This window comes from Oncorhynchus clarkii, chromosome 23 (assembly GCF_045791955.1).
Source record: "Oncorhynchus clarkii lewisi isolate Uvic-CL-2024 chromosome 23, UVic_Ocla_1.0, whole genome shotgun sequence".
NCBI lineage: Eukaryota > Metazoa > Chordata > Actinopteri > Salmoniformes > Salmonidae > Oncorhynchus > Oncorhynchus clarkii.
In genome coordinates, this window is record NC_092169.1 from 22,372,754 (window position 1) to 22,399,136 (window position 26,383).

At 43.2% G+C, this 26,383-nt stretch overlaps 2 protein-coding genes across 2 annotated transcripts; one reads left to right on the forward strand and one right to left on the reverse strand.

Annotated features, from left to right (window-relative positions):
• Positions 1–755: 755 nt before the first annotated feature.
• Positions 756–13,686, reverse strand: LOC139381460 (DnaJ heat shock protein family (Hsp40) member B12a). The gene is made up of 9 exons (XM_071125008.1): positions 13,497–13,686; positions 12,746–12,914; positions 12,250–12,395; positions 5,789–5,968; positions 5,449–5,531; positions 4,598–4,707; positions 3,950–4,122; positions 3,560–3,701; positions 756–1,424 (listed from the first exon to the last, which is right to left on the reverse strand). Exons 1-8 carry the CDS (start codon positions 13,627–13,629, stop codon positions 3,580–3,582), a joined length of 1,116 nt encoding a protein of 371 aa, XP_070981109.1. The 5' UTR covers positions 13,630–13,686; the 3' UTR covers positions 756–1,424; positions 3,560–3,579.
• Positions 13,687–13,735: 49 nt separating this feature from the next.
• LOC139381459 (tRNA methyltransferase 2 homolog B) lies at positions 13,736–25,835 on the forward strand. The gene is made up of 3 exons (XM_071125007.1): positions 13,736–14,678; positions 17,016–17,255; positions 24,719–25,835. The coding sequence occupies exons 1-3, from the start codon at positions 14,031–14,033 to the stop codon at positions 25,337–25,339; spliced, it is 1,509 nt and encodes a 502-aa protein (XP_070981108.1). The 5' UTR covers positions 13,736–14,030; the 3' UTR covers positions 25,340–25,835.
• Positions 25,836–26,383: the final 548 nt, after the last annotated feature.

Here is a 26,383-nt window from a genome sequence, read left to right on the forward strand (position 1 = left end):
TTTGCACATTTATTGAAAATTAAATACAGAAATCTAGTGTTCACACACCTGAGGCAATACATGTTAGAATCACCTTTGGCAGCGATTACAGCTGTGAGTCTTTCTGGGTAAGTCTCTAAAGAGCTTTGCACACCATTGTACAATATTTGCCCATTAATCATTGTTTCAAATTCGTCATGCTCAGTCAAATTGTTTGTTGATCATTGTTAGACAACCATTTCCACATCTTGCCATAGATTTTCAAACAGATTTATGGTCAAAATTGTAAACTTGGCCACTTGAACATTAACTGACTTTTTGGCTAGAAACTCCAGTGTAGAATTGGGCTTGTGTTTTAGGTTATTGTCCTTATGAAAGGTGAATTCACCTCCCCGTGGCTGATGGAAAGTAGACTGAATTAGGTTATCCTCTAGGTACTCAGTAATGTGTTGTATTGGATTTGCCCCAAACACAAAAATTTGTATTCAGGACAAAAAGTTAATTGCTTTGCCACATTTCTTTAAGTATAACTTTAGTGCCTTGTTGCAAACAGCCATTAAACTCTGTAACTGTTTTAAAGTCACCATTGGCTTCATGGTGAAATCCCTGAGCAGTTTCCTTCCTCTCCAGCAACTGAGTTAGGAAGGTCACCTGTATCTTTGTAGTGACTGGGTGTATTGATACACCACCCAAAGTGTAATTAATAACTTCACCATGCTCAAAGGGATATTCAATGTCTGCTTTGTTATTTTTGGATGTATTGGAAAACATCCCTGGTTTTTGAAGGGACCTTACAGATAATTTTGTGTGTGGGGTAGAGATGAGGAAGTCATTAAAAATCATGTTAAACACTGTTACTTATTATGTGACGTGTTAAGCACCTTTTTACACCTGACCATATTTAGGCTTGCCATAACAAAAGGGGATGAATACTTGTTGACTCAAGACATTTCAGCTTTTCATTTGTAATTAATGTAAACATTTTGAAAAACATAATTCCACATAATAATTATGGGGTATTGTGTGTAGGCCAGTGACATTTTTTAAAATATTTAACACATTTTAAATTCAGGCTGTAACACAACTAAATGTGGAAAAGTCAAGGGGTGTTCATACTTTCTGAAGGCAATGCACCATTCAAAAATACATTTAATCTCTCGTTTTCAAAAAACAATGACACCCGTCTAGTTCTGCCAGCCTTGAAGTGTTTTTGTATTTAAACCAGCCATCACCTTCTCCGTCTGTTTCACAGTTCTATAGGAAGTTAAGACTGACCACAGGAGTGTGCAAAGAGACAGGGGTCCCCCCCTGACAGGCCTTATCTGTCTGCAACCCACCACATGGATCTAAGGCAGTTTCTCTCAAATTGCTGCTCCAATTTTTGTGTGGGCTTGAATAGGGCGTTGATATTGATTTCTTCTCATTCGATTCAAGTACCAAATAATCTGAGGGGAAAAAATAAGTATGGAGCAATTAATAAAACATCAAATCAGAGTATACAGGCAGCAACTCATGCAAGCACACATCAAACAGGATAACGATTATATCAGTAAAAAAAAAAAAAAATATATATATATATATATATATATATATATATATATATATATATATACTGCTCAAAAATATAAAGGGAACACTTAAACAACACATTCTAGATCTGAATGAATGAAATATTCTTAATAAATACTTTTTTCTTTACATAGTTGAATGTGCTGACAACAAAAGCACACAAAAATTATCAATGGAAATCAAATTGATCAACCCATGGAGGTCTGGATTTGGAGTCACACTCAAAATTAAATTGGAAAACCACACTACAGGCTGATCCAACTTTGATGTAATTTCCTTAAAACAAGTCAAAATGAGGCTCAGTAGTGTGTGTGGCCTCCATGTGCCTGTATGACCTCCCTACAACGCCTGGGCATGCTCCTGATGAGGTGGCGGATGGTCTCCTGAGGGATCTCCTCCCAGACCTGGACTAAAGCATCCGCCAACTCCTGGACAGTCTGTGGTGCAATGTGACGTTGGTGGATAGAGCGAGACATGATGTCCCAGATGTGCTCAATTGGATTCAGGTCTGGGGAACGGGCGGGCCAGTCCATAGCATCAATGCCCTTCTCTTGCAGGAACTGCTGACACATTCCAGCCACATGAGGTCTAGCATTGTCTTGCATTAGGAGGAACCCAGGGCCAACCGCACCAGCATATGGTCTCACAAGGGGTCTGAGGATCTCATCTCGGTACCTAATGGCAGTCAGGCTACCTCTGGCGAGCACATGGAGGGCTGTGCGGCCCCCCAAAGAAATGCCACCCCACACCATGACTGACCCATCGCCAAACCGGTCATGCTGGAGGATGTTGCAGGCAGCAGAACGTTCTCCACGGCGTCTCCAGACTGTCACGTCTGTCACATGTGCTCAGTGTGAACCTGCTTTCATCTGTGAAGAGCACAGGGCGCCAGTGGCGAATTTGCCAATCTTGGTGTTCTCTGGCAAATGCCAAACGTCCTGCACGGTGTTGGGCTGTAAGCACAACCCCCACCTGTGGACGTCGGGCCCTCATACCACCCTCATGGAGTCTGTTTCTGACCGTTTGAGCAGACACATGCACATTTGTGGCCTGCTGGAGGTCATTTTGCAGGGCTCTGGCAGTGCTCCTCCTGCTCCTCCTTGCACAAAGGCAGAGGTAGCGGTCCTGCTGCTGGGTTGTTGCCCTCCTACGGCCTTCTCCACGTCTCCTGATGTACTGGCCTGTCTCCTGGTAGCGCCTCCATGCTCTGGACACTACGCTGACAGGCACAGCAAACCTTCTTGCCACAGCTCGCATTGATGTGCTGTCCTGGATGAGCTGCACTACCTGAGCCACTTGTGTGCATTGTAGACTCCGTCTCATGCTACCACTAGAGCGAAAGCACCGCCAGCATTCAAAAGTGACCAAAACATCAGCCAGGAAGCATAGGAACTGAGAAGTGGTCTGTGGTCCCCACCCCTTTATTGGGGGTGTCTTGCTAATTGCCTATAATTTCCACCTGTTGTCTATTCCATTTGCACAACAGCATGTGAAATTTATTGTCAGTGTTGCTTCCTAAGTGGACAGTTTGATTTCACAGAAGTGTGATTGACTTGGAGTTACATTGTGTTGTTTAAGTGTTCCCTTTATTTTTTTGAACAGTGTACATTGGTTTAATACAATACATTGCAACTGTAAAAGTTCACTTTTCGTTTCACTTCCACAGCTATGTGAAGTCGAGGCAACTGGTTGCCCATTGGGCCAGGTGTGAATGTTCTGGGAACCTAACTTACTCAACCAGTTTGAATGCAATGGAAAGCCCATCCACTGTCAACGATAACCCATCAGCAGGCAATTAAGTATGCTAAATTGAGAGCATGTGAGAACATCTGCGAGAAGGTTTTGAGCATGCAGGAACAGTCATGTATGCTTTTTTTACATAATAGCTTAGGTTAACAGAAATGATAAACCAATATCAAGACGTGCCTTGCTCATATCGATACCAAACTGATATCAAACCATATTGAAGTCAAAACAGTATCAATTGATATTGATATAATATCAAATTTACCATTCTGTTTGTTTGAGTTCTTATCCATGTAGCATGATCTGAATCTCTGACAGTCGTGAGCAGCTAGGCGTGGCCATCCGCTGAGCCCTTTGGTACAAGTCAGAGTCTCCGAAATAACGAGCACGGTACAGCAAGCCTTCCTCTGGAAGACAAAAACACACAAAAATGTATCCAATATATTGAAAAATATAATCACGCAAATGATCAAAAAATAGCTAACTTCAGCATAACTTCACTGTATTGGGCTGGTTAGTAGTCGCTAGAATGCTGGAGAGGACAATGTGAGAGGAAAATAGCCAAGCCAGTACAGTAAAGCACAATATGGCATGATACTGTGAAAAGGGTACCAACTTTGCATGTCTGTTGTGTTAACGTTGGGCTGTGACTTACTCTGTTGCTTCTCCTTCCAGCAGTTGTTCCGGAGGTTGGAGATGTAGTCTTCCTCCACGCTCCTCTCCACATTCCTTAGGTCTTTTCCAGAGTACTCCTTGGTGAAGCTAGCTCCTACGTAGTAAGCCACCTTCAGGGTCTGTGTCTGCCTCCGGTTGATGTGGCCCGCACCTCTGCAGCGCAGCACAGGAAGTGATAAAAGAGGATGTGAGAGTGTGATAAACAGGGTGGTTCAACTTCCTAAGTGACGTCATAAAGAATTACAAGAAAAACAAAAGTCATACAATCAAAATCTTGACACACAGGTCCATTACGAGCAAAGGCTAAACATGTATAATTTAATGTTGTAATTACTGATACCCTCAGATGTAATAAATTATATGTGATAAAGTGATAACCAGAAATGCTTTAGAGGTTATTCATCAATATCAAGTTTTACACTGACTCAACTAAAGCCTTTCAAATTTCCTTGACGAACGTTTAATATATTCTGAAGCTGTGACCCCAAGCTGAAAATTCTGGGTCACGATCCACCATGTCTGTCAAACACTGCTATCATAAGTAGCAGAGCTGTATAGACGTTTGTATAACTATTTTATAAGTGAGTAGTAGAAGTGTTAGTGTGTAAAGGAGGACACTGAGACTCACGAGCGGTGGCTAAGGCTGTAGGGGGGAGGGGTCACCATCATCTGGCTGAGGGCGGAGACGAAGATTAGAATGAGGATGGGCATCAGCTGGACAAACAGGGCAAAACCTCCCTATAAGGGAACAGAGAAAGAAAGATATACAGAGAGAGAAAGAGAGTGAGATAAGAGTCAACCATGCTAAAGCACTCCCCATGTGAATTCCAAATGGACTCATAGCCCCTACTCCTTTTTTAGGTGTTTATGCAGACCTGAAAGGATTGGCAGAACCTCAACCTGCCTGACAGAGGGTAAGATGGAACTATAACAATTGCTTTCAAATATACACAAAGTCTCTAGGGATAGAGGTCGATTTAGTATTCAGCACATACGGTACCAGTCAAAAGTTTGGACATACCTACTCATTCAATGTTTTTTCTTAATTGTTACGGTTTTCTACATTGTAGAATAATAGTGAAGACATCAAAACTATCATCATGTAGTAAACAAAAAAAGTTTAAATCAAAATATATTTTAGATTCTTCAAAGTAGCCACCCTTTGCACTTTTGGCATTTTCTCAACCAGCTTCACGAGGAATGCTTTTCTAACAGTCTTTATGGAGTTCCCACATATGCTGAGCACTTGTTGGCTGCTTTTCCTTCACTCTGCGGTCCAACTCATCCCAAACCATCTCAATTGGGTTGAGGTCAGGTGATTCCATTTTGAATTCAGCACACGTCACAGAATAAGCTAGATAACTAAACACGGTATAAGTTTGACTATTGTCATTTGACTACTCTTCATTCTGTCATGAAGTGAGGATGTAAGAAAGGTGTCCATTGATCAACAAAAAGGAGTCTACAGATTTCACTTACATCCCGCTGTTCTCTCCTCTCTGGTCCTGCTCTATGCTGATGGCCAAAGTGCATTCCGCCGTTTCTGTAAACATGTACATTACCTGGAATAGAGCAGAACATACAGTATAAAACAACAATTAGCATCCAAACATCCAGGCCAGCAGAACATCATTTAGACCTCATTTTTGTCCACAACCAAGATTGTATTCATTAGGGCATGGAACCGATAATGTTTCAAAACATTTTGCCACAGAAAACAAAAATGTGCTTTTCTTATTGGGGAAATCCAGGAAGTCCCTCCCTGTTTCAGTCCATTTTCTTACATTTAGTGCCTAATTAATAATATGACCCAACTCACGTGATGGGAAACCTCCTCCAAAGAACATGTTGAAGAGGTCCTCGGGCGAGATGTCGGCTTCGAAGTCATGGCGCTGGTGCCTGTGCTGTTGTCTCGTAGGGTGAGCTCTCTCCTCACCATACTGGTCATACTGGCTCCGCTTCTCTGTGTTACTGAGTACAGCGTATGCATTGCCAATGGCTGGAGAACAAAAAAAACACACAGTAACCATTGTTCCAAGATGGCGTAGAAGTCGGACGTCAGTTTTGTCTTGTCCCGTGTATATATTGTTTTCTTCATATATATTTTGTATACATTTTTAATCTCAATCTCTCAATAACCCAATTTCCATCTACGGACTGAACATACTCTCCTGCAACTTGCCTCTCCCAATGTGGTACGGATCTGCTATTTTTTATATTTTAGAAACAGAACCCCCATCAGCAGCTAGCCAGCTAACTAGCTACTAGCTAGTAGTCAGTTAGCCATCACCCTTAACTCGGACATCAGCCAGCCTCAGCCGGTCAATCCCTGCCAGTCTACACAGCGCAAAATCAACCCAGAGCATATCGGACTGCTTTTTCTCTACCACATCTCCGGATTCCTACCGCAAGCTCTGAACCTTTACACCGGATCATCGCAGTGAGCTAGCAGCTATCCGAGTGGCTATCGATCCATCAGTCAATTCCTGGGCTACAATACCTCTTCAGTCAATTGGCCTGGACCCTTTACTGCTGACGCGGAGCCCCGCCGATCCATCACGACTCGTCTGCCGAAGTAACCGTCCGAGGGGTGGTTTCAACAGACTCTTACATTGCAACGTCCCATCTGCTAGCCCCGGCCTGCTAGCTGTCTGAATCGCCTTGTCTCCAGCTCACCTAGCTACTCACTGGACCCTATGATCAGTCGGCTGGCTACACATGCCTCTCCCTAATGTCAATATGCCTTGTCGATTGCTGTTTTGGTTAGTGATTATCTTATTTCACTGTAGAGCCTCCAGCCATGCTCAATATGCCTTAGCTAGACCTTTTGTTCCACCCCCCACACATGCGGTGACCTCACCTGGCTTAAATGGTGCTTCTATAGAGACAAAACCTGTCTCATCGTCACTCAATGCCTAGGTTTACCTCCACTGTACTCACATCCTACCATACCCTTGTCTGTACATTATGCCTTGAATCTATTCTTCCGCGCCCAGAAATATGCTCCTTTTGCTCTCTGTTCCAAACGCACTAGACGACCAGTTCTTATAGCCTTTAGCCGTACCCCTATCCTACTCCTTCTCTGTTCCTCTGGTGATGTAGAGGTTAACCCAGGTCCTGCAGTCCCCAGCATCACACCTATTCCCCAGGCGCTCTCATTTGTTGACTTCTGTAACCGTAAAAGCCTTGGTTTCATGCATGTTAACATTAGAAGCCTCCTCCCTTTGTTTGTTTTATTCACTGCTTTAGCACACTCCGCCAACCCGGATGACCTAGCCGTGTCTGAATCCTGGCTTAGGAAGGCCACCAAAAATCCTTAAATTTCCATTCGCAACTATAACATTTTCAGACAAGATAGAACTGCCAAAGGGGGCAGAGTTGCAATCTACTGCAGAGATAGTATGACAGAACTCTGCAGGCTCTCCAGGTCTGTGCCCAAACAATTCGAACTTCAACTTTTAAAAATTCACCGTTCCAGAAACAAGTCTCTCACCGTTGCCACTTGTTGTAGACCCCCTTCAGCTCCCAGCTGTGCCCTGGACACCATATGTTAATTGATCGCCCCCCATCTATCTTCAGAGATAGTACTGTTATGTGACCTAAACTGGGACATGCTTAACACCCCGTCCGTCCTACAACCTAAGCTAGATGCTCTCAATCTCACACAAATTATCAAGGAACCTACCAGGTACAACCCTAAATCCGTAACCATGGGCACCCTCTTAGACATCATCCTGACCAACTTGCCCTCTAAATACATCTCTGCTGTCTTCAACCAGGATCTCAGCGATCACTGCCTCATTGCTCTGTAATTGGTCCGTGGTCAAACAACCACCGCTCATCACTGTCAAACGCTCCCTAAAACACTTCAGCAAGCAGACCTTTCTAATGGACCTGGCCCGGGTATCCTGGAAGGATATTGACCTCATCCCGTCAGGAGAGGATGCCTGGTTGCTCTTCAAAAGTGCTTTCCTCACCATCTTAAATAAGCATGCCCCATTAAAAAAAATGTAGAACTAAGAACAGATATAGCCCTTAGTTCCCCCCTAACTTGACTTCCCTTGACCAGCACAAAAAAAATCCTGTGGCGTTCTGCATTAGCATCAAATAGCCCCCGCAATATGCAACTTTTCAGGGAAGTCAGGATACCAATATACTCAGTCAGTTATGCTAGCTTTTTCCAACAGAAATTTGCTTCCTGTAGCACTAATTCCAAAAGGTTTTGGGACACTGCAAAGTCCATGGAGAATAAGAGCACCTCCTCCCAGCTGCCCACTGCACTGAGGATAGGAAACACTGTCACCACGATAAATCTACGATAATCGATCATTTCAAGGCTGGCCTTGCTTTCCACATGGCTACCCCTACCCCGGCCAACATCTCTCTGCACCCCCTGCAGCAACTTGCCCAAGCCCCCCCCCCCCCCCCCGCCCCGCTTCTCCTTCACCCAAATCGGCAGCTGATGTTCTGAAAGAGCTGCAAAATCTGGATCCCTACAGATCAGCTAGGCTAGACAATCTGGACCCTCTCTTTCTAAAATTATCCACCAAAATTGTTGCAACCCCTATTACTAGCCTATTCAACCTCTCTTTCGTATCGTCTGAGATCCCCAAAGATTGGAAAGCTGCCGCGGTCATCCCACTCTTCAAAGGGGGAGAGACTCTAGACCCAAACTGTTATAGACCTATATCCATCCTGCCCTGCCTTTCTAAAATCTTCGAAAGCCAAGTTAACAAACAGATCACCGACCAGTTCAAATCCCACCGTGCCTTCTCCACTATGCAATCTGGTTTCTGAGCTGGTCATGGGTGCACCTCAGCCACACTCAAGATCCTAAACGATATCATAACCACCATCAATAAAAGACAGTACTGTGCAGCTGTCTTCATCGACCTGGCCAAGGCTTTCGACACTGTCAATCACCGCATTCTTATCGGCAGACTCAACAGCCTTGTTTTCTCAAATGACTGCCTTGCCTGGTTCACCAACTACTTCTCAGATAGAGTTCAGTGTGTCAAATCACAGGGCCTGTTGTCCGAACCTCTGGTAGTCTCTATGAGGGTGCCAGTGTTTGATTCTCGGGCCGACTCTTTTCTCTGTATATATCAATGATGTTGCGCTTGCTGCTGGGGATTCTCTGATCCACCTCTACGCAGACGACACCATTCTGTTTACATCTGGCCCTTCTTTGGACACTGTGCTAACAAACCTCCAAACAAGCTTCAACGCCATACAACACTCCTTCCGTGGCCTCCAACTGCTTTTAAATGCTATTAAAACTAAGTGCATGCTCTTCAACCGATTGCTGCCCGCACCCTCCAGCCCGACTAGCATCACTACTCTGGTTGGTTCTGACCTGGAATATGTGGACAACTACAAATACCTAGGTGTCTGGTTAGACTGTAAACTCTCCTTCCAGACTCACATTAAGCATCTCCAATCCAAAATTAAATCTAGAATCGTCTTCCTATTTCGCAACAAAGCCTCCTTCACTCATGCTGCCAAACATACCCTCGTAAAACTAACTATCCTACCGATCCTCGACTTCAGCGATGTCATTTACAAAATAGACTCCAACCCTCTACTCAGCAAACTTGATGTAGTCTATCACTGTGCCATCCGTTTTGTCACCAAAGCCCCATACACTACCCACCACTGCGACCTGTATGCTCTCACTGGCTGGCCCCCACTACATATTCGTCGCCAAACCTACTGGCTCCAGGTCATCTATAAGTCTTTGCTAGGTAAATCCCCGCCTTATCTCAGCTCACTGGTCACCATAGCAACATCCACCCATAGCACATTCTCCAGCAGGTATATTTCACTGGTCATCCCCAATAGAGGTCGATCGATTATGATTTTTCAACACCGATACCAATTGTTGGAGGACCAAAAAAGCCAATACCGATTACATCGACCGATTTTCTAAATGTTTTAATTTGTAATAATGACAATTACAACAATACTGAATGAACACTTATTTTAGCTTAATATAATACATCAATAAAAATCTATTTAGCTTCAAATAAATAATGAAACATGTTCAATTTGGTTTAAATAATGCAAAAACAAAGTGTTGGAGAAGTAAAAGTGCAATATGTCCCATGTAAGAAAGCTAACATTTGAGTTCCTTGCTCAGAACATGAGAACATATGAAAGCTGGTGGTTCCTTTTAACATGAGACTTCAATATTCCAAGGTAAGAGGTTTTAGGTTGTAGTTAATATAGTATTTATAGGACTATTTCTCTCTATACCATTTGTATTTCATTAACCTTTGACTATTGGATGTTCTTATAGGCACTATACTATTGCCAGTGTAACAGTATAGCTTCCGTCCCTCTTCTCGCCCCTACCTGGGCTTGAACCAGGAACACATCGACAACAGCCGCACTCAAAGCATCGTTACCCATCGCTCCACAAAAGCTGAGAGCAAGGGGAACAACTACTGCAAGTCTCAGAGCGAGTGACGTTTGAAACGCTATTAGCGCAAACCACCACTAACTAGCTAGCCATTTCACATCGGTTGCACCAGACATTAGTCTGATAGGCTTGAAGTCATAAACAGCGCTATGCTTGCGAAGAGCTGCTGGCAAAACACACGAAAGTGCTGTTTGAATGAATGCTTACGAGCCTGCTTCTGCCTACCATCGCTCAGTCAGACTGCTCTATCAAATCATAGACTTAATTATAATAACTCACAGAAATACGAGCCGTTGGTCATTAATATGGTCGAATCCAGAAACTATCATTTTGAAAACAAAATGTTTATTATTTCAGTGAAATACGGAACCGTTTGGTATTTTATATAACATGTGGCATCCCTAAGTCTAAATATGCTCGTTAGATTGCACAACCTTTAATGCTATGTCAAAATTACGTAAAATTCTGGCAAATTAGTTCGCAATGAGCCAGGCTGCCCAAACTGTTGCATATACCCTGACTCTGCGTGCAATGATCATAAGAGAAGTGACACAATTTCACCTGGTTAATATTGCCTGCTAACCTGGATTTATTTTAGCTAAATATGCAGGTTTAAAAATATATACTTCTGTGTATTGATTTTAAGAAAGGCATTGGTGTTTATGGTTAGGTACACATTGGAGCAACGATAAGTACCGCATCGATTATATGCAACGCAGGACACGCTAGATAAACTAGTAATATCATCAACCATGTGTAGTTATAACTAGTGATTATGATTGATTGTTTTTTATAAGATAAGTTTAATGCTAGCTAGCAACTTACCTTGGCTTCTAATGCATTCGCGTAACAGGCAGGCTCCTCGTGGAGTGCAATGAGAGGCAGGTGGTTAGAGCGTTGGACTAGTTAACTATAAGGTTGCAAGATTGGATCCCCTGAGCCAACAAGGTGAAAATCAGTCGTTCTGCCCCTGAACAAGGCAGTTAACCCACCGTTCCTAGGCCGTCATTGAATATAAGAATATGTTCTTAACTGACTTGCCTAAATAAATAAATAAATATATAAATATATATATTTTTAATTTGAATGTAATTTATTTTTAAAATCGGCCAAATCGACGCCCAAAAATAACGATTTCCGATTGTTATGAAAACTTGACATCGGCCCTAATTAAATCGGCCATACCGATTAATCGGTCGACCTCTAATCCCCAAAGCCAACACTTCCTTTGGCCGCCTTTCCTTACAGTTTTCTGCTGCCAATGACTGGAACGAATTGCAAAACAATAACTGAAGCTGGAGTCTTATATCTCCCTCTCTAACTTTAAGCATCAGCTGTCAGAGCAGCTTACCGATCACTGTACCTGTACACAGCCAATCTGTAAATAGCACACCCAACTACCTCATCCCCATATTATTACTTACCCTCTTGCTTTTTTGCACACCAGTTTCTCTAATTGCACATCATCATCTGCACATCTATAACTCCAGTGTTAATGCTAAATTGTAATTATTTCACCTCTATGGCCTATTTATTGCCTTACCTCCCTACTCTTCTACATTTGCACACACTGTACATAGCTTTTTCTATTGTGTTATTGACTATAAGTTTGTTTTGTGTAACTCTGTGTTGTTGTTTTTGTCGCACTGCTTTGCTTAATCTTGGCCAGGTCTCAGTTTAAAATGAGAACTTGTTCTTAACTGGCCTACCTGGTTAAATAAAGGTGAGGGAAAAAATAAAAAAATAAAAAAACTTCAGTTAAGCTTTTAAACATACTTTGCCATGATGGTATACTTCAGATATGACATTGTGTACTCATTATCAAGCAGTGACATTTCAACTGCCAGAAAATAGGTTACCTTTAAATGCCTCTGTGGCTCCTGGAGCATGGTTTTTATCAGGGTGGAATTTCAGGGCCAGTTTCCTGTAGGACTTCTTCAGGTCCTCCTCGCCGGCGTCCTTTTCAACTCCCAGAATCTCATAGTAGTCTTTACAACTCTTTATTCTACACACATGGCATAAGAGAAGCAAAGAGAAAGTAAACAAGTCAGTGAAGCAACCCAATTAGTCGAGCAATGAGCAAGAAAACAACCAATGAACCATGTAGCACTATCTCAGGTTGTCTGAATCATTCTAAAGTATGCCCGTTAAAACATAATATAGACAGAGGTTATAATTGTCAAAGTATACAAAGTATATGTTCCCCTTAAACACAGATCTAGGATAATTGAATCAACCCCAATCATGATTCCAAACCTTGACCATTAGAGAGGATAAACAAATACCAAATCCTGGACCAGCGGTTAGGGGGAACTCATTCTGGCTCTGTTAAACGGAATAAGTACACAGACATACTTTTTAACAGCATCCAGCTGATCTGATGTGTATGGTTTGGCTGAGTCTGTGGCTGAGTCTCCGGCTTCGTCCTCATGGCTACGTTGTCTCACTCCAGAACCATCCCCATTCATAGGCCTCTCTTCTTTGTCCGGTGGTTTCTTATTCTGTTCGATAGACTCTAGTAAACCTGGGTGGATAGGAATAGGTTTACGGGACAGCTGCAGATGATAAGTGGTAACGTTGGCATGTCACTGCAGCCATATAATTTACACTTCTCTCCCCATAACTAAGGCAAATGTAAGACGTGCATCACAGTACAGTAAGGCCTACATTTTATCTCCAACACTATTTTGTAACTATGTAACGTTACAGCAATGTTGGTGGTGCCACCTGTGTCAGCATATTACAAGCAAGAAAGTTAGGGAAGTAGTTACTAGCTAGCTTGGCCATTCATGTACTGTAATGCAAGCGCCTTAGGTGGGCTGGGTACGAGTTTCTCGAGAGCTAACGGGGTCGATAGCTAACGTTAGCAGGCTTGTTGTTAGCTTGCTAGCTATCGCAGATGTTTATCATTAACATGAGAAATCACTCAACATGCCATAACAAAGATTAGTTGTTGATAACAAAATGAACTACAAGTACCACCTCTCCAAAAACTGAGGTCGATGTCATGCTAGCTAAAAGTTAGCATATTTGGTTCTGAGTGTACTTTGGCCCACCACCAACTGACAGGAAATACTGCACGCATAAAAATAGATAATCAACGTACTTTTGGCCTGATCGGTTGGAAACAAACGCTGTGCCTTTTCTAGAAACCTCTTAGCTCTGTCTGTCTGGTTTTTACTGAGCGCACTTATAGAAATCTTAATACACCGTTCAGCTTCGTCCTTGTTTGATTCCATCGCGACAGCGGAACTAGTCTGTTTACTCGCCAGATGGTCGCTCTATGATGGCGTCACCGGGAAGGTAAAAAAAAGTTGGAACTTAAATAATACGTCATTGAATTTCAATCTCCGTGGACATGTGTACATTCAGGGTCAGTGACTAATTCATTTTAACATAGTTGGCTTCAAATTGCGATATACCCATTCTGGATGTGTTTGGTGGTCTAAGATATTTGTCAAATTGTACATACATGTATTGTAACAAGTGGCTAAACAATATATATTTTTTAAAACTAGCTTCATTCAAGCTAACTGATCAACGGAGGCGTCAAAGGATTAATAATCCCAATGTATGTACAACAGCCATTAAAACGTGTGTGTTCCTGTGTATAGTTTAATCATATAATCCCCCATTTGCCATGCTTTTAATACTAGCGGGTTTAAGGACAGCATTACTAAAACATAAGCTAGTAAATGTTCTGGTGGAGGCATGTCTATGCTCGGGAGCCAAGGATACCACCACCAACCCAGGGAAACCACCAAAATTATCAAAGAAGAAATGGAGAAAGAAGTTCAGGAACAAGCCTGCATCAAATGAACACCTGCCCTGGGAGGAGAGATTGGCCGACGCTGTCACTCCTCTGTGGCGCCTGAGTTACTACGATCAACTCCAGCTGAAACAGAAGCACCAGGAGAGGATCCTACTACAGCTCTCAGATCAGCTCTTATGTGGAGAGTCGACCCAACATAAGGCCTTGACACAATGTACTCCACCCAGGAGTACCAAACTCAGCTTCCCTCTGCTGCCTATCTTACCGTCACCTGTCAGGGATGGCTACCGCAACAAGTCTACCTTCTCAGTCAACCGTGGCGTGGATGGCAACCCTAAGACGGTGGGGTTCTACGTGGGAACGGGAAAGGTGGGAAACATTGTGTGTGTGAACGGGGACCACCTCCTCAACATGCCCGAGAGACATAAGCTGGTGGCCAGGTGCTACCAGGACTTCCTCCGCCTTTCAGCCCTGGAGCCCTGTCTGCTGTTCCACGACGGAGGCCACTGGAGGGAGGTAGGATAGTATCTAAACCCAGTTCAGAGGGCCCACCAGTAATTTAATATATTTAATGTATCCTAACACCATCACAACTACTTTGAATCAAATTAATAGTGGTGGCATTCCTGCTTGATCAGATCTCACAACACTTGTATAGGTGTTTAACATATCAGCTAATCACATCATATGATATAGCAAGCAATCTGATGCCTAACTGTGCAGTCGATGAAGTGGCAAACAACCATTGGTTGATGCAATGCAACTGCCGTTTTTGAAAGCATCAAAACTGTGATGCATCTTAGGTAAATTAACTGACTTGACTGATCTACAAATAATAATTGTGCTCAGAAAGTGACTTTGTGGACATGAATGCCAAAACATTCAAGAGATTAAGGTGCTCAAAGTTGACATCTTTTGCATTTCCACTAGAGGTTGACCGATTAATCGGAATGGCCGATTAATTAGGGCCGATTTCAAGTTTTCATAATAATCGGAAATCAGTATTTTTGGGCGCCGATTTGCCGATTAAAATATATATATATATATATAATAATAATTTTTACATTTTTATACCTTTATTTAACTAGGCAAGTCAGTTAAGAACACCATTCTTATTTTCAATGATGGCCTAGGAACGGTGGGTTAACTGCCTTGTTCAGGGGCAGAACGACAGATTTTCACCTTGTCAGCTCGGGGGATCCAATCTTGCAGCCTTACAGTTAATTAGTCCAACGCAATAACGACCTGCCTCTTTCTCGTTGCACTCCACAAGGAGACTGACTGCCTGTTACACGAATGCAGTAAACCAAGGTAAGTTGCTAACTAGCATTAAATTTATCTTGTAAAAAACAATCAATCATAATCACTAGTTAACTACACATGGTTGATGATATTACTAGATATTATCTAGCGTGTCCTGCGTTGCATATAATCTGACTGAGCATACAAGTATCTAAGTATCTGACTGAGCGGTGGTAGGCAGAAGCAGGCATGTAAACATTCATTCAAACAGCACTTTTGTGCATTTTGCCAGCAGCTCTTCGTTGTGTGTCAAGCATTGCGCTGTTTATGACTTCAAGCCTATCAACTCCCGAGATGAGGCTGGTGTAACCGAAGTGAAATGGCCAGTTAGTTAGCGCGCTAATAGCGTTTCAAACAACACTCGCTCTGAGCCTTCTAGTAGTTGTTCCCCTTGCTCTGCATGGGTACCGCTGCTTCGATGGTGGCTGTTGTCGATGTGTTCCTGGTTCGAGCCCAGGGAGAAGCGAGGACGGAAGCTAAACTGTTACACTGCCAATACTAAAGTGCCTATAAGAACATCCAATAGTCAAAGGCTAATGAAATACAAATGGTATAGAGGGAAATAGTCCTATAATTCCTATAATAACTACAACCTAAAACTTCTTACCTGGGAATATTGAAGATTCCTGTTAAAAGGAACCACCAGCTTTCATATGTTCTGAGCAAGGAACTGAAATGTTAGCTTTCTTACATGGCACATATTGCACTTTTACTTTCTTCTCCAACACTTTGTTTTTGCATTATTTAAACCAAATTGAACCTGTTTCATTATTTACTTGAGGCTAAATTGATTTTATTGGTGTAATATATTAAGTTAAAATAAGTGTTCATTCAGTAATGTTGTAATTGTCATTATTACAAATATATATTTTTTAAATCAGCCGATTAATCGGTATTGGCTTTTTTGGTCCTCCAATAATCGGTATCGGCGTTGAAAAACCATAATCGGTCGACCTCTAATTTCCACCATACCATGAGACATCCATGTCTTCATCACTGGAAAATGTAAACGGTTGAGATTTATATATTTTAAAACCTTACAAACAGGGTTGTCGACTATTTGATCATTTCTTGATAATTTTTAGATGCATATAAATAGTATTTTTTAAAAATCTTTTACCTTAAACTTCCATGATCTAAAAAAGTGGAAATTCAGATTTTTTTTCATATTCACATATTTCATAGTTTAGATCATCTGAGGTTGAGCCCGCCATCAGTTTAGACATAACATGTTCTTGAATACAGGGCAAGTCAGTTAAGAAAAAAATATAATTTTCAATGACGGCCTTGGAACAGTGGGTTAACTGCCTTGTTCAGGGGCAGAATGACAGATTTTTACCTTGTCAGCTCGGGGATTTGATCTTCCAACCTTTCGGTTACTAGTCCAATGCTCTAACCACTAGGCTACCTGCCGCCCCAATGAAAAAGGCTGGGATAGGATAGATTAGGCCGATACTTTATTGTTGCTGGGGGGGGGGGGGGGGGTGTAAATTGTCTTGACACAGTACTGCTGTATACACATGAACCCTATAAATTATTACACACTCACAGGTGACAGTGAGGACCAACGCAGCAGGCCACACCATGGCCATCGTCTATTTCCACCCACAGAGGCTCACCCCGGAGGAGATAGAGGTCCATAAGTCCTCCCTGGTTGAGTACTTCACCCAGGGGCCTGGTGCCATCTGCCAACTAGACTCCCTGTACTTCCAGGAGAGCTCCATGACCCGTTGCAGCCACGAGGAATCCCCCTACCAGCTGCTGCATGGCCAGCCACACATACACGAGGAGGTGAATACAATGCATTGCAATACAATACAATATCACTGCACTCTGTACTCCTCTGCAAATTGGCAGTCAATGGTACTGATATTATAATTTTTCACGCTTCATGTCCAAATCATCATTAAGTAACTTATTTGAGCGACACAATACATTTTCATACTTTAGCATGATTTGAACATGAGTGCAAAAAAATCTAAAATCAATACCATTTGATTAGAATTTAGCATTTGGAAGCAGTGGCCAGGTAAATAAAACCAAAGCATGGGATTGCTGTCATCATACCTTGTCCATAGACTGCTTAGAGCAGGTGTACTCAACTACTATTAGAGAAGGTCCAGTGACACAAACTTCCAGGGTGGCAAAGGTCCGGATGGATATCGTCCTTTATCGTTACAGCGTAGTAACAAACATACAGTATTTGTCTACGACTTAGGAAATATGTTGTTATATAAAATGTACATTAATTACATTAAATGAGACTAAGAATTTTAATTACATTATTTTGAATGTAAACGTGCAACGTTGCGTCAACATTGCTGAAGAACAAAAGTGGTTGCATAATTGTCTATGCAAAAAGTGCACTGTGAACCATTGTACTTGAATATTTTTTTTAAATAAAATAAAGTGCATGTTTTCTGGAGAACAAAGGAGTTGAACAAAAACAATAATCTGAATGCACAGAACGTCACCCAGGGCCTTGCCCTGCATTAATGAGAGAAATTACACTTTCGGTCTCCTGCCAATGCTTTGAACTTTAACACAAACGGTATGAGAGCATCTCTGAAACACTGGTGCAGGTGTTCATTGGTGAGCCTGTTGCGGTATTTGTTTTGAATCAAGTTAATTGTGGGGAAGGCTGATTCACAGCTGTATGTGGAACCAAGCATGGTCAGGATGTACAGTGCATTCTGAAAGTATTCAGACCCCTTGACTTTTCTCACATTTTGTTATGTTATATAGCCTTATTCTAAAATTGATTAAATCGTTTCCCCCCTCAAATTGCACACAATACCTTATAATGACAAGGCACAAAGTTTAGATTTTTTTTGCACATTTATAAATAATAAGAAACTTAAATAACTTAAATATCATATTTACATAAGTATTCAGGCCCTTTGCTATGAGACTCAAAATTGAACTCAGGTGCATCCTGTTTCCATTGATCATCCTTGAGATGTTGAACTTGATTGGAGTCCATCTGTGGTAAAGTGCACTTCAGAGCAAACACCAAGCCATGAGGTCAAAGGAATTGTTTTTAGAGCTCCGAGACAGGATTGTGACAGCACAGATTTTGGGAAGGGTACCAAAACATTTCTGCAGCATTGAAAGTCCCCAAGAACACGGTGGCCTCCATCATTCTTAAATGGAAGAAGTTTGGAACCACCAAGACTCCAGCCAAACTGAGCAATCAGGGTAGAAGGGCCTTGGTCAGGGAGGTGACCAAAAACCAGATGGTCACTCTGACAGCGCTCCAGAGTTCCTCTGTGGTGATGGGAGAACCTTCCAGAAGGACAGCCATCTCTGCAGCACTCCACCAATCAGGTCTTTATGGTAGAGTGGCCAGATGGAAGCCACTCCTCAGTAAAAGGCACATATCAGCCTGCTTGGAGTTTGCCAAAAGGCACCTAAAGGACTCTCAGACCATGAGAAACAAGATTCTCTGGTCTTATAAAATCAAGATTGAACTCTTTGGCCTGAATGCCAAGCGTCACATCTGGAGGAAACCTGGCACCATCCCTACGGTGAAGCATGTTGGTGGCAGCATCATGCTGTGGGGATGTTTTTCAGTGGCAGGGACTGGGAGACGAGTCAGGATCAACGGAAAGATGAACAGAGAGATACTTGATGAAAACCTGCTCTAGAGTGCTCTGGACCTCAGACTGGGGCGACTGTTCACCTTCCAACAGGACAATGACCCTAAGCACACAGCCAAGACAACGCAGGAGTGGCTTCGGGACAAGTCTCTGAATATCCTTGAGTGGCCTAGCCAGAACCCGGACTTGAACACAATCAAACATCTCTGGAGAGACCTGAAAATAGCTGTGCAGCAATGCTCCCCATCCAACCTTGACAGAGGTTGAGAGGATTTGCAGAGAAGAATGGTAGAAACTACCCAAATACAGGTGTGCCAAGCTTGTAGTGTCATACCCAAGAAGACTCAAGACTGTAATCGCTGCCAAAGTTGCTTCAACAAAGTACTGAATACTTATGTGAATGTGATATCAGTTCTTTTATTTATATATTTGAAAAAATGTCACTGTTTTTGCTTTATCATTATGGGCTATTGTGTGTATATTAAAATAGATTTAAAAATCCCTCAGAACGGCCTCCCGGGTGGCGCAGTGGTTAAGGGCGCTGTACTGCAGCGCCAGCTGTGCCATCAGAGTCCTGGGTTCGCGCCCAGGCTCTGTCGTAACCGGCCGCGACCGGGAGGTCCGTGGGGCGACGCACAATTGGCCTAGCGTCGCCCGGGTTAGGGAGGGCTTGGTCGGTAGGGGTGTCCTTGTCTCATCGCGCACCAGCGACTCCTGTGGCGGGCTGGGCGCAGTGTACGCTAGCCAAGGTGGCCAGGTGCACGGTGTTTCCTCCGGCGCATTGGTGCGGCTGGCTTCCGGGTTGGATGTGCGCTGTGTTAAAGAAGCAGCGGCTTGGTTGGTTGTGTATCGGAGGACGCATGACTTTCAACCTTCGTCTCTCCCGAGCCCGTACGGGAGTTGTAGCGATGAGACAAGATAGTAGCTACTACAACAATTGGATACTACGAAATTGGGGAGAAAAAGGGGTAAAAATTTTAAAAAATAAATAAAATCCCTCAGAACAAGGTTGTACTACACAGTAAAAAATGCAAGAACATTGTATTAACATGTAGCTGCTTTTTATGTATATCTTTTTATTTATTGTATAGCTACACTGTTTGTATTCGGTCTTGTTTTCGGTCGACTTGCCATGATTAAAAGCAGTGGTTCGCGCTTTCAGTTTTGCGCGAATGCTGCCATCAATCCACGGTTTCTGGTTGGGGAAGGTTGTAATAGTCACCGTGGGTACATCACCACCGATGCACTTGCTAATTAACTCGCTCACCGAATCAGCGTATACATCAATGTTGTTATCTGAGGCTATCCAGAACATATCACAGTCCACGTGATGGAAGCAATCTTGAAGCGTGGAATCCGATTGGTCGTACCAGCGTTGAAGGTATATATTGTTAGTCTTTTCTTATTATCTGTTAACCCATTACAATTATAGCTGGCTATACTTATTTCACCAATTACCCAAATCTATCATAATTTATATTTGTAAATGTACCATTAAAAAGTAACAGTGCTTTTTAACTACATGGTGATCGAGTTTAGCATTGTAGGTTATTGTGGAAGAAGGACAGTAAAATTTCTAAATCTATTTTGCTTAAAGGCCATTAGTATAAATTAGATGTATTAGGGATGTTAATCAGTTAGCCACTGGAAATACACTGCTCAAAAAAATAACACATCCTAGATCTGAATGAATGAAATATTCTTATTAAATACTTTTTTCTTTACATAGTTGAATGTTCTGACAACAAAATCACACAAAAATTATTAATGGAAATCAAATTTATCAACCCATGGAGGTCTCGTTTTGGAGTCACACTCAAAATTAAAGTGGAAAGCCACACTACAGGCTGATCCAACTTTGATGTAATTTCCTTAAAACAAGTCAAAATGAGGCTCAGTAGTGTGTGTGGCCTCCACGTGCATGTATGACCTCCCAACAACGCCTGGGCATGCTCCTGATGAGGTGGCGGATGGTCTCCTGAGGGATCTCCTCCCAGACCTGGACTAAAGCATCCGCCAACTCCTGGACAGTCTGTGGTGCAACGTGGCGTTGGTGGATGGAGCGAGACGTGATGTCCCAGATGTGCTCAATTGGATTCAGGTCTGGGGAACAGGCGGGCCAGTCCATAGCATCAATGCCTTCCTCTTGCAGGAACTGCTGACACACTCCAGCCATATGAGGCATTGTCTTGCATTAGGAGGAACCCAGGGCCAACCGCACCAGCATATGGTCTCACAAGGGATCTGAGGATCTCATCTCGGTACCTAATGGCAGTCAGGCTACCTCTGGCAAGCACATGGAGGGCTGTGCGGCCCCCCCAAAGAAATGCCACCCCACACCATGACTGACCCACCGCCAAACCGGTCATGCTGGAGGATGTTGCAGGCAGCAGAACGTTCTCCACGGCGTCTCCAGACTCTGTCACGTGCTCAGTGTGAACCTGGTTTCATCTGTGAAGAGCACAGGGCGCCAGTGGCGAATTTGCCAATCTTGGTGTTCTCTGGCAAATCCAAACGTCCTGCACGGTGTTGAGCTGTAAGCACAACCCCCACCTGTGGACGTCGGGCCCTCATACCACTCTCATGGAGTCTGTTTCTGACCGTTTGAGCAGACACATGCACATTTGTGGCCTGCTGGAGGTCATTTTGCAGGGCTCTGGCAGTGCTCCTCCTGCTCCTCCTTGCACAAAGGTGGAGGTAGCGGTTCTGCTGCTGGGTTGTTGCCCCCCTACGGCCTCCTCCACGTCTCCTGATGTACTGGCCTGTCTCCTGGTAGCGCCTCCATGCTCTGGACACTACGCTGACAGACACAGCAAACCTTCTTGCCACAGCTCGCATTGATGTGCCATCCTGGATGAGCTGCACTACCTGAGCCACTTGTGTGGGTTGTAGACTCCGTCTCATGCTACCACTAGAGTGAAAGCACCGCCAGCATTCAAAAGTGACCAAAACATCAGCCAGGAAGCATAGGAACTGAGAAGTGGTCTGTGGTCCCCACCCCTTTATTGGGGGTGTCTTGCTAATTGCCTATAATTTCCACCTGTTGTCTATTCCATTTGCACAACAGCATGTGAAATTTATTGTCAGTCCTGTTGCTTCCTAAGTGGACAGTTTGATTTCACAGAAGTGTGATTGACTTGGAGTTACATTGTGTTGTTTAAGTGTTCCCTTTATTTTTTTGAGCAGTGTACATTTGACTGGTCATGCTTATCGGTCCGTAGGGTAATCTGCATAATTGTGTGGAATTAAATTAAAGTGTATTTTCTTAGTCATCATGCATATTATTTATCAAACATGCACAGCATACAGAGCCTAGTTTGAGAAGTAGAATAGCCTACCACCTGTTAGACAGCGCGAGATTAGCTCCTCAAAAAGTCTGTAGGCTACTGGAATGAAACCTGCTTTTGTAAGCCCAGTCATTGCACAACAAATAACAATTCTAAATGCAATCGCGTGTTAACTTTGGTGGCCTGGATTAAAAGGAGCTATTTTTATTTATGAATCTCAACTCTTAATTAAAACGTGCCTCCCAATCGCCATTCGGGTGTATAGGCTATAGCCTGCCTACCGTTGACTTATCAGCGTTTCACCCACCACTTTGCAATGTGAGCTTGAGGCAGTATAATTGTTTGAAACCTGAACGTTTTACTTTCCTTCAAATAATGAGGCATGTTTAACCTTGCTTCAAAGTAGCCTTACGAAAATCCAACCGTAGAAACGTGGAGGTAATTACACCACATTACCAAAAGCATGTGGACACCTGCTCGTCAAACATCTCATTCCAAAATCATGGGCAGTAATATGGAGTTGGTCCCCCCCTTTGCTGCCATAACTCTCCTGGGAAGGCTTTCTACTAGATGTTGGAACATTGCTGAGGGGACTTCCTTCCATTCAGCCACTAGTATTAGTGATGTCGGGCACTGATGTTGGGTGATTAGGCTTGAAGTCAGTATTCCAATTCATCCCGAAGGTGTTTGATGGGGTGGGCGGTCCAGTTCTGTGCGCTTGTGTGGCCTACCAGTTCTTAGAAGAGTCGTTGTTGCTCCTAGACGTTTCCACTTCACAGTAACATCACAGTTGACCGGGGCAGGTCTAGCAAGGCAGAAATATGATGAACTGACTTGTGGTAAATGTGACATATAACTCTGCCACTTTGAAAGCCATTCTACTGCCATGTTTTGTCTACGGAGATTGCATGTCTGTGTGCTAGATTTTATACACCTGTCAGCAACAGGTGTGGCTGAAATTTAAGGAAATCAGTCAATTGAAATTATTTCATTAGGACCTAATTTATGGATTTCACATGACCGGGAATAAAGATATGCATCTGTTGATCACCAATACCTTAAAAAAAAGGTAGGGGTGTGGATCAGAAAACCGGTCAGTATCTTGTGTGACCACCATCTGCCTCATGCAGCGACAAATCTTCTTTGCATAGAGTTGTTGATTATGTCCTGTGGAATGTTGTCCCACTCCTTTTCAATGGCTGTGTGAATTCTATCCAGTTCTGGATAGAACTGGAACAAGCTGTCGTATACGTCGATCCAAAGCATCTCAACCATGCTCAATGGGTGACATGTCTGGTAAATATGCAAGCCATGGAAGAACTGGGACATTTTCAGCTTCCAGGAATTGTATACAGATCCTTGAGACATGGGGTTGTGCATTATGAAACATGCTCATGCTGAAACATGAGGTGATGGCGTCAGATGAATGGCACGAGAATGGCCCTCAGGATCTCGTCACGGTATCTCTGTGCATTCAAATTGCCATCGATAAAATACAATTGTGTTCGTTGTCCGTAGCTTATGCCTGCCCATACCATAACCCCACTGCCACCATGGGGCACTCTGTTCACAATGTTAACATCAGCAAACCGCTCCCCCACACAACACCATACACAGTGTCTGCTATCTGGCCGGTATAGTTCGAAGGTGAACATTTGCCAACCGAAGTCGGTAGCGACGCCAAACAGCAATCAGGTCAAGATCCTGGTGAGGATGACGAGCACTTCCCTGAGACCGTTTCTGACAGTTTGTGGAGAAATTATTCGGTTGTGAAAAACCACGGTTTCATCAGTTGTCCAGAAGCTGGATGTGGAGACCCTGGGCTGACGTGGTAATACTTAGTCTGCGGCTGTGAGGCCGGTTGGACGTCCTGCCAAATCCTCTAGAACGACGTTGGAGTCGGCTTGTTTGCTGCTTCATGAAGGGAGTTGCATGTTCAATAATAGGCTATATGAACTGTAAGACGATAGGCTTGCTATTGTTGCATGTTTCCATTTAGCTCTTAATGAAAAATATCTGGTCCTTGTATGCATGCATAGTATCTGGGAGGATGAGGCAAAACAAGAGGTTTCACTCTCGCCAAAATATGTCCAAAATAAGCCCAATACGTTTCTATGGGCTTATTTTGGGCCTAAGCTTGTCGTCTGCCTTCCCGCCTTGGGACGACTCCCATTGTTAGGGTGGAAACATAAGCATCTCGTCATTATATACAGATCTCTGGTAGTATTTTCTGTTGGTCACTTAATTTTATTGTTTGCAAAAAATGTTAGTTTGTTGACCGATTATTGAGGATCAATAAGTCAGGAGCAAAATTAACAGAAATGTTAATCCCTAAGATGTATTTATCATGCACTTATATCATCCACAGATTTTGGGGTTCAAGTTCCGCATCTCGGCAGACGCCTTCTTCCAGGTGAACCAAGGGGCGGCGGATTCGCTGTACCGCACAGTGAGAGAGATGGGCCTCCCAAATGGAGCTCGAGAGGTAGGAGGAGGGGGCACACTCTTGGATGTGTGCTGTGGAACGGGGGCCATCGGTATCACCATGTCCCCCAGAGCGGACCGGGTCATCGGGATAGAACTCATCCAGCAGGCCGTGGAAGACGCCAGGCACAACGCAGCCCTCAACCAGATCCAGAATTGTGAGTTCCTCCCTGGGAAAGCCGAGGTTGTCCTTCCTGGGCTCATGGAGGTCCTGGGCTCCACCACCGCCTCTGGAGGCCCCCTCACGGCTGTGGTGAACCCAGCCCGCGCTGGCCTGCATTATCGTGTGATCCGGACTCTAAGGAATCACTCATCCATCCGCAGGCTGCTCTATATATCCTGCAAACCCGAAGGAGAGGCCATGAGGAACTTCAGGGAGCTGTGTTGCAGTCCCGACCCACATAGGAAGCTGACAGGCGAGGCTTTCAGGCCGACTGTGGCTGTGCCTGTGGATATGTTCCCTCACACGCCACACTGCGAACTGCTGTTGGTCTTTGAAAGATAGTTCATTACTACCACTACAACTTCCGTATCAAGTTTTTCTAATTCTTACACTTAGTGAATGGTGTCCTCTGGATTGTGTGATGACTACAGAGATAAAACAGTCAAATCAGTGGAAACTCAATTCCAAAATCCTCTCAAAAAGGAAAGTGATTATTACATTTAAGAAAATGCTGAGAGGTTTTCAATGTCATGTAGAATGTTGAATGAAAGTTGTGTTATTCAGAGACAGATGCAAGTCTAATGGGGGGGTTGTGTCCCTAAATCCTGCAGCAGGAGTGAAGCAAAACATTTCCTGCCTTTTGTGAATGGATCAAAAGTAGGAAATGAGTGGAGAGCAGGGGAAGTGTGTTTGGGGTTGCTTGCTCACAAAATGCAAGAATAGATTCTATCTTCCTGTATTCTGTGTTTGAATGAGGCATATGCACATGCTGTATTTCCTGTTACTTCATGTTACATGCCTGAACTGAGTAGGCATAAAGTCTATATATCTACACTAGGTGGTGCTATGGAGTCCAATGGTCCAACTATTAACTAATACTGTGATGCCTTCAGGTATGGTACACATCTTCCATTATTGCTGACATACAAGACAGAAGGTACCCATAAACTTGATCAACTAGGGTGGAATCTACAGTATTTGATCAGTTCTTCCTTCTAAAACCCATAGTTAACATATAACAAACTTAGAACAAAATACATTATGGACATATTGACAAGTTTGGGATCAATGCAGGAAGTAAGCAATTTTCTGTCCTGCTTTAAACCAAATACAACTCACAAAGTTTAGCATACATAAAGGCTTCATAAGCACTACATAAATGCTTCACAAATCACAAGTGTATCGCATATTCTATCAATGGTGTATAAACACTGCGTTATGTCACATTTCGCAATTCACTCTACAGTGGGAATGACAATGTCACCTTTAATATATAATTTATGACATATGCATATAGATAGCAGCTGTTAATTGGTCAGTTCTGAGGACTCCTGGGAGGTGTAGGTCTATGACCAAGGTTGAATTAAAATAAAATCACATGTATGC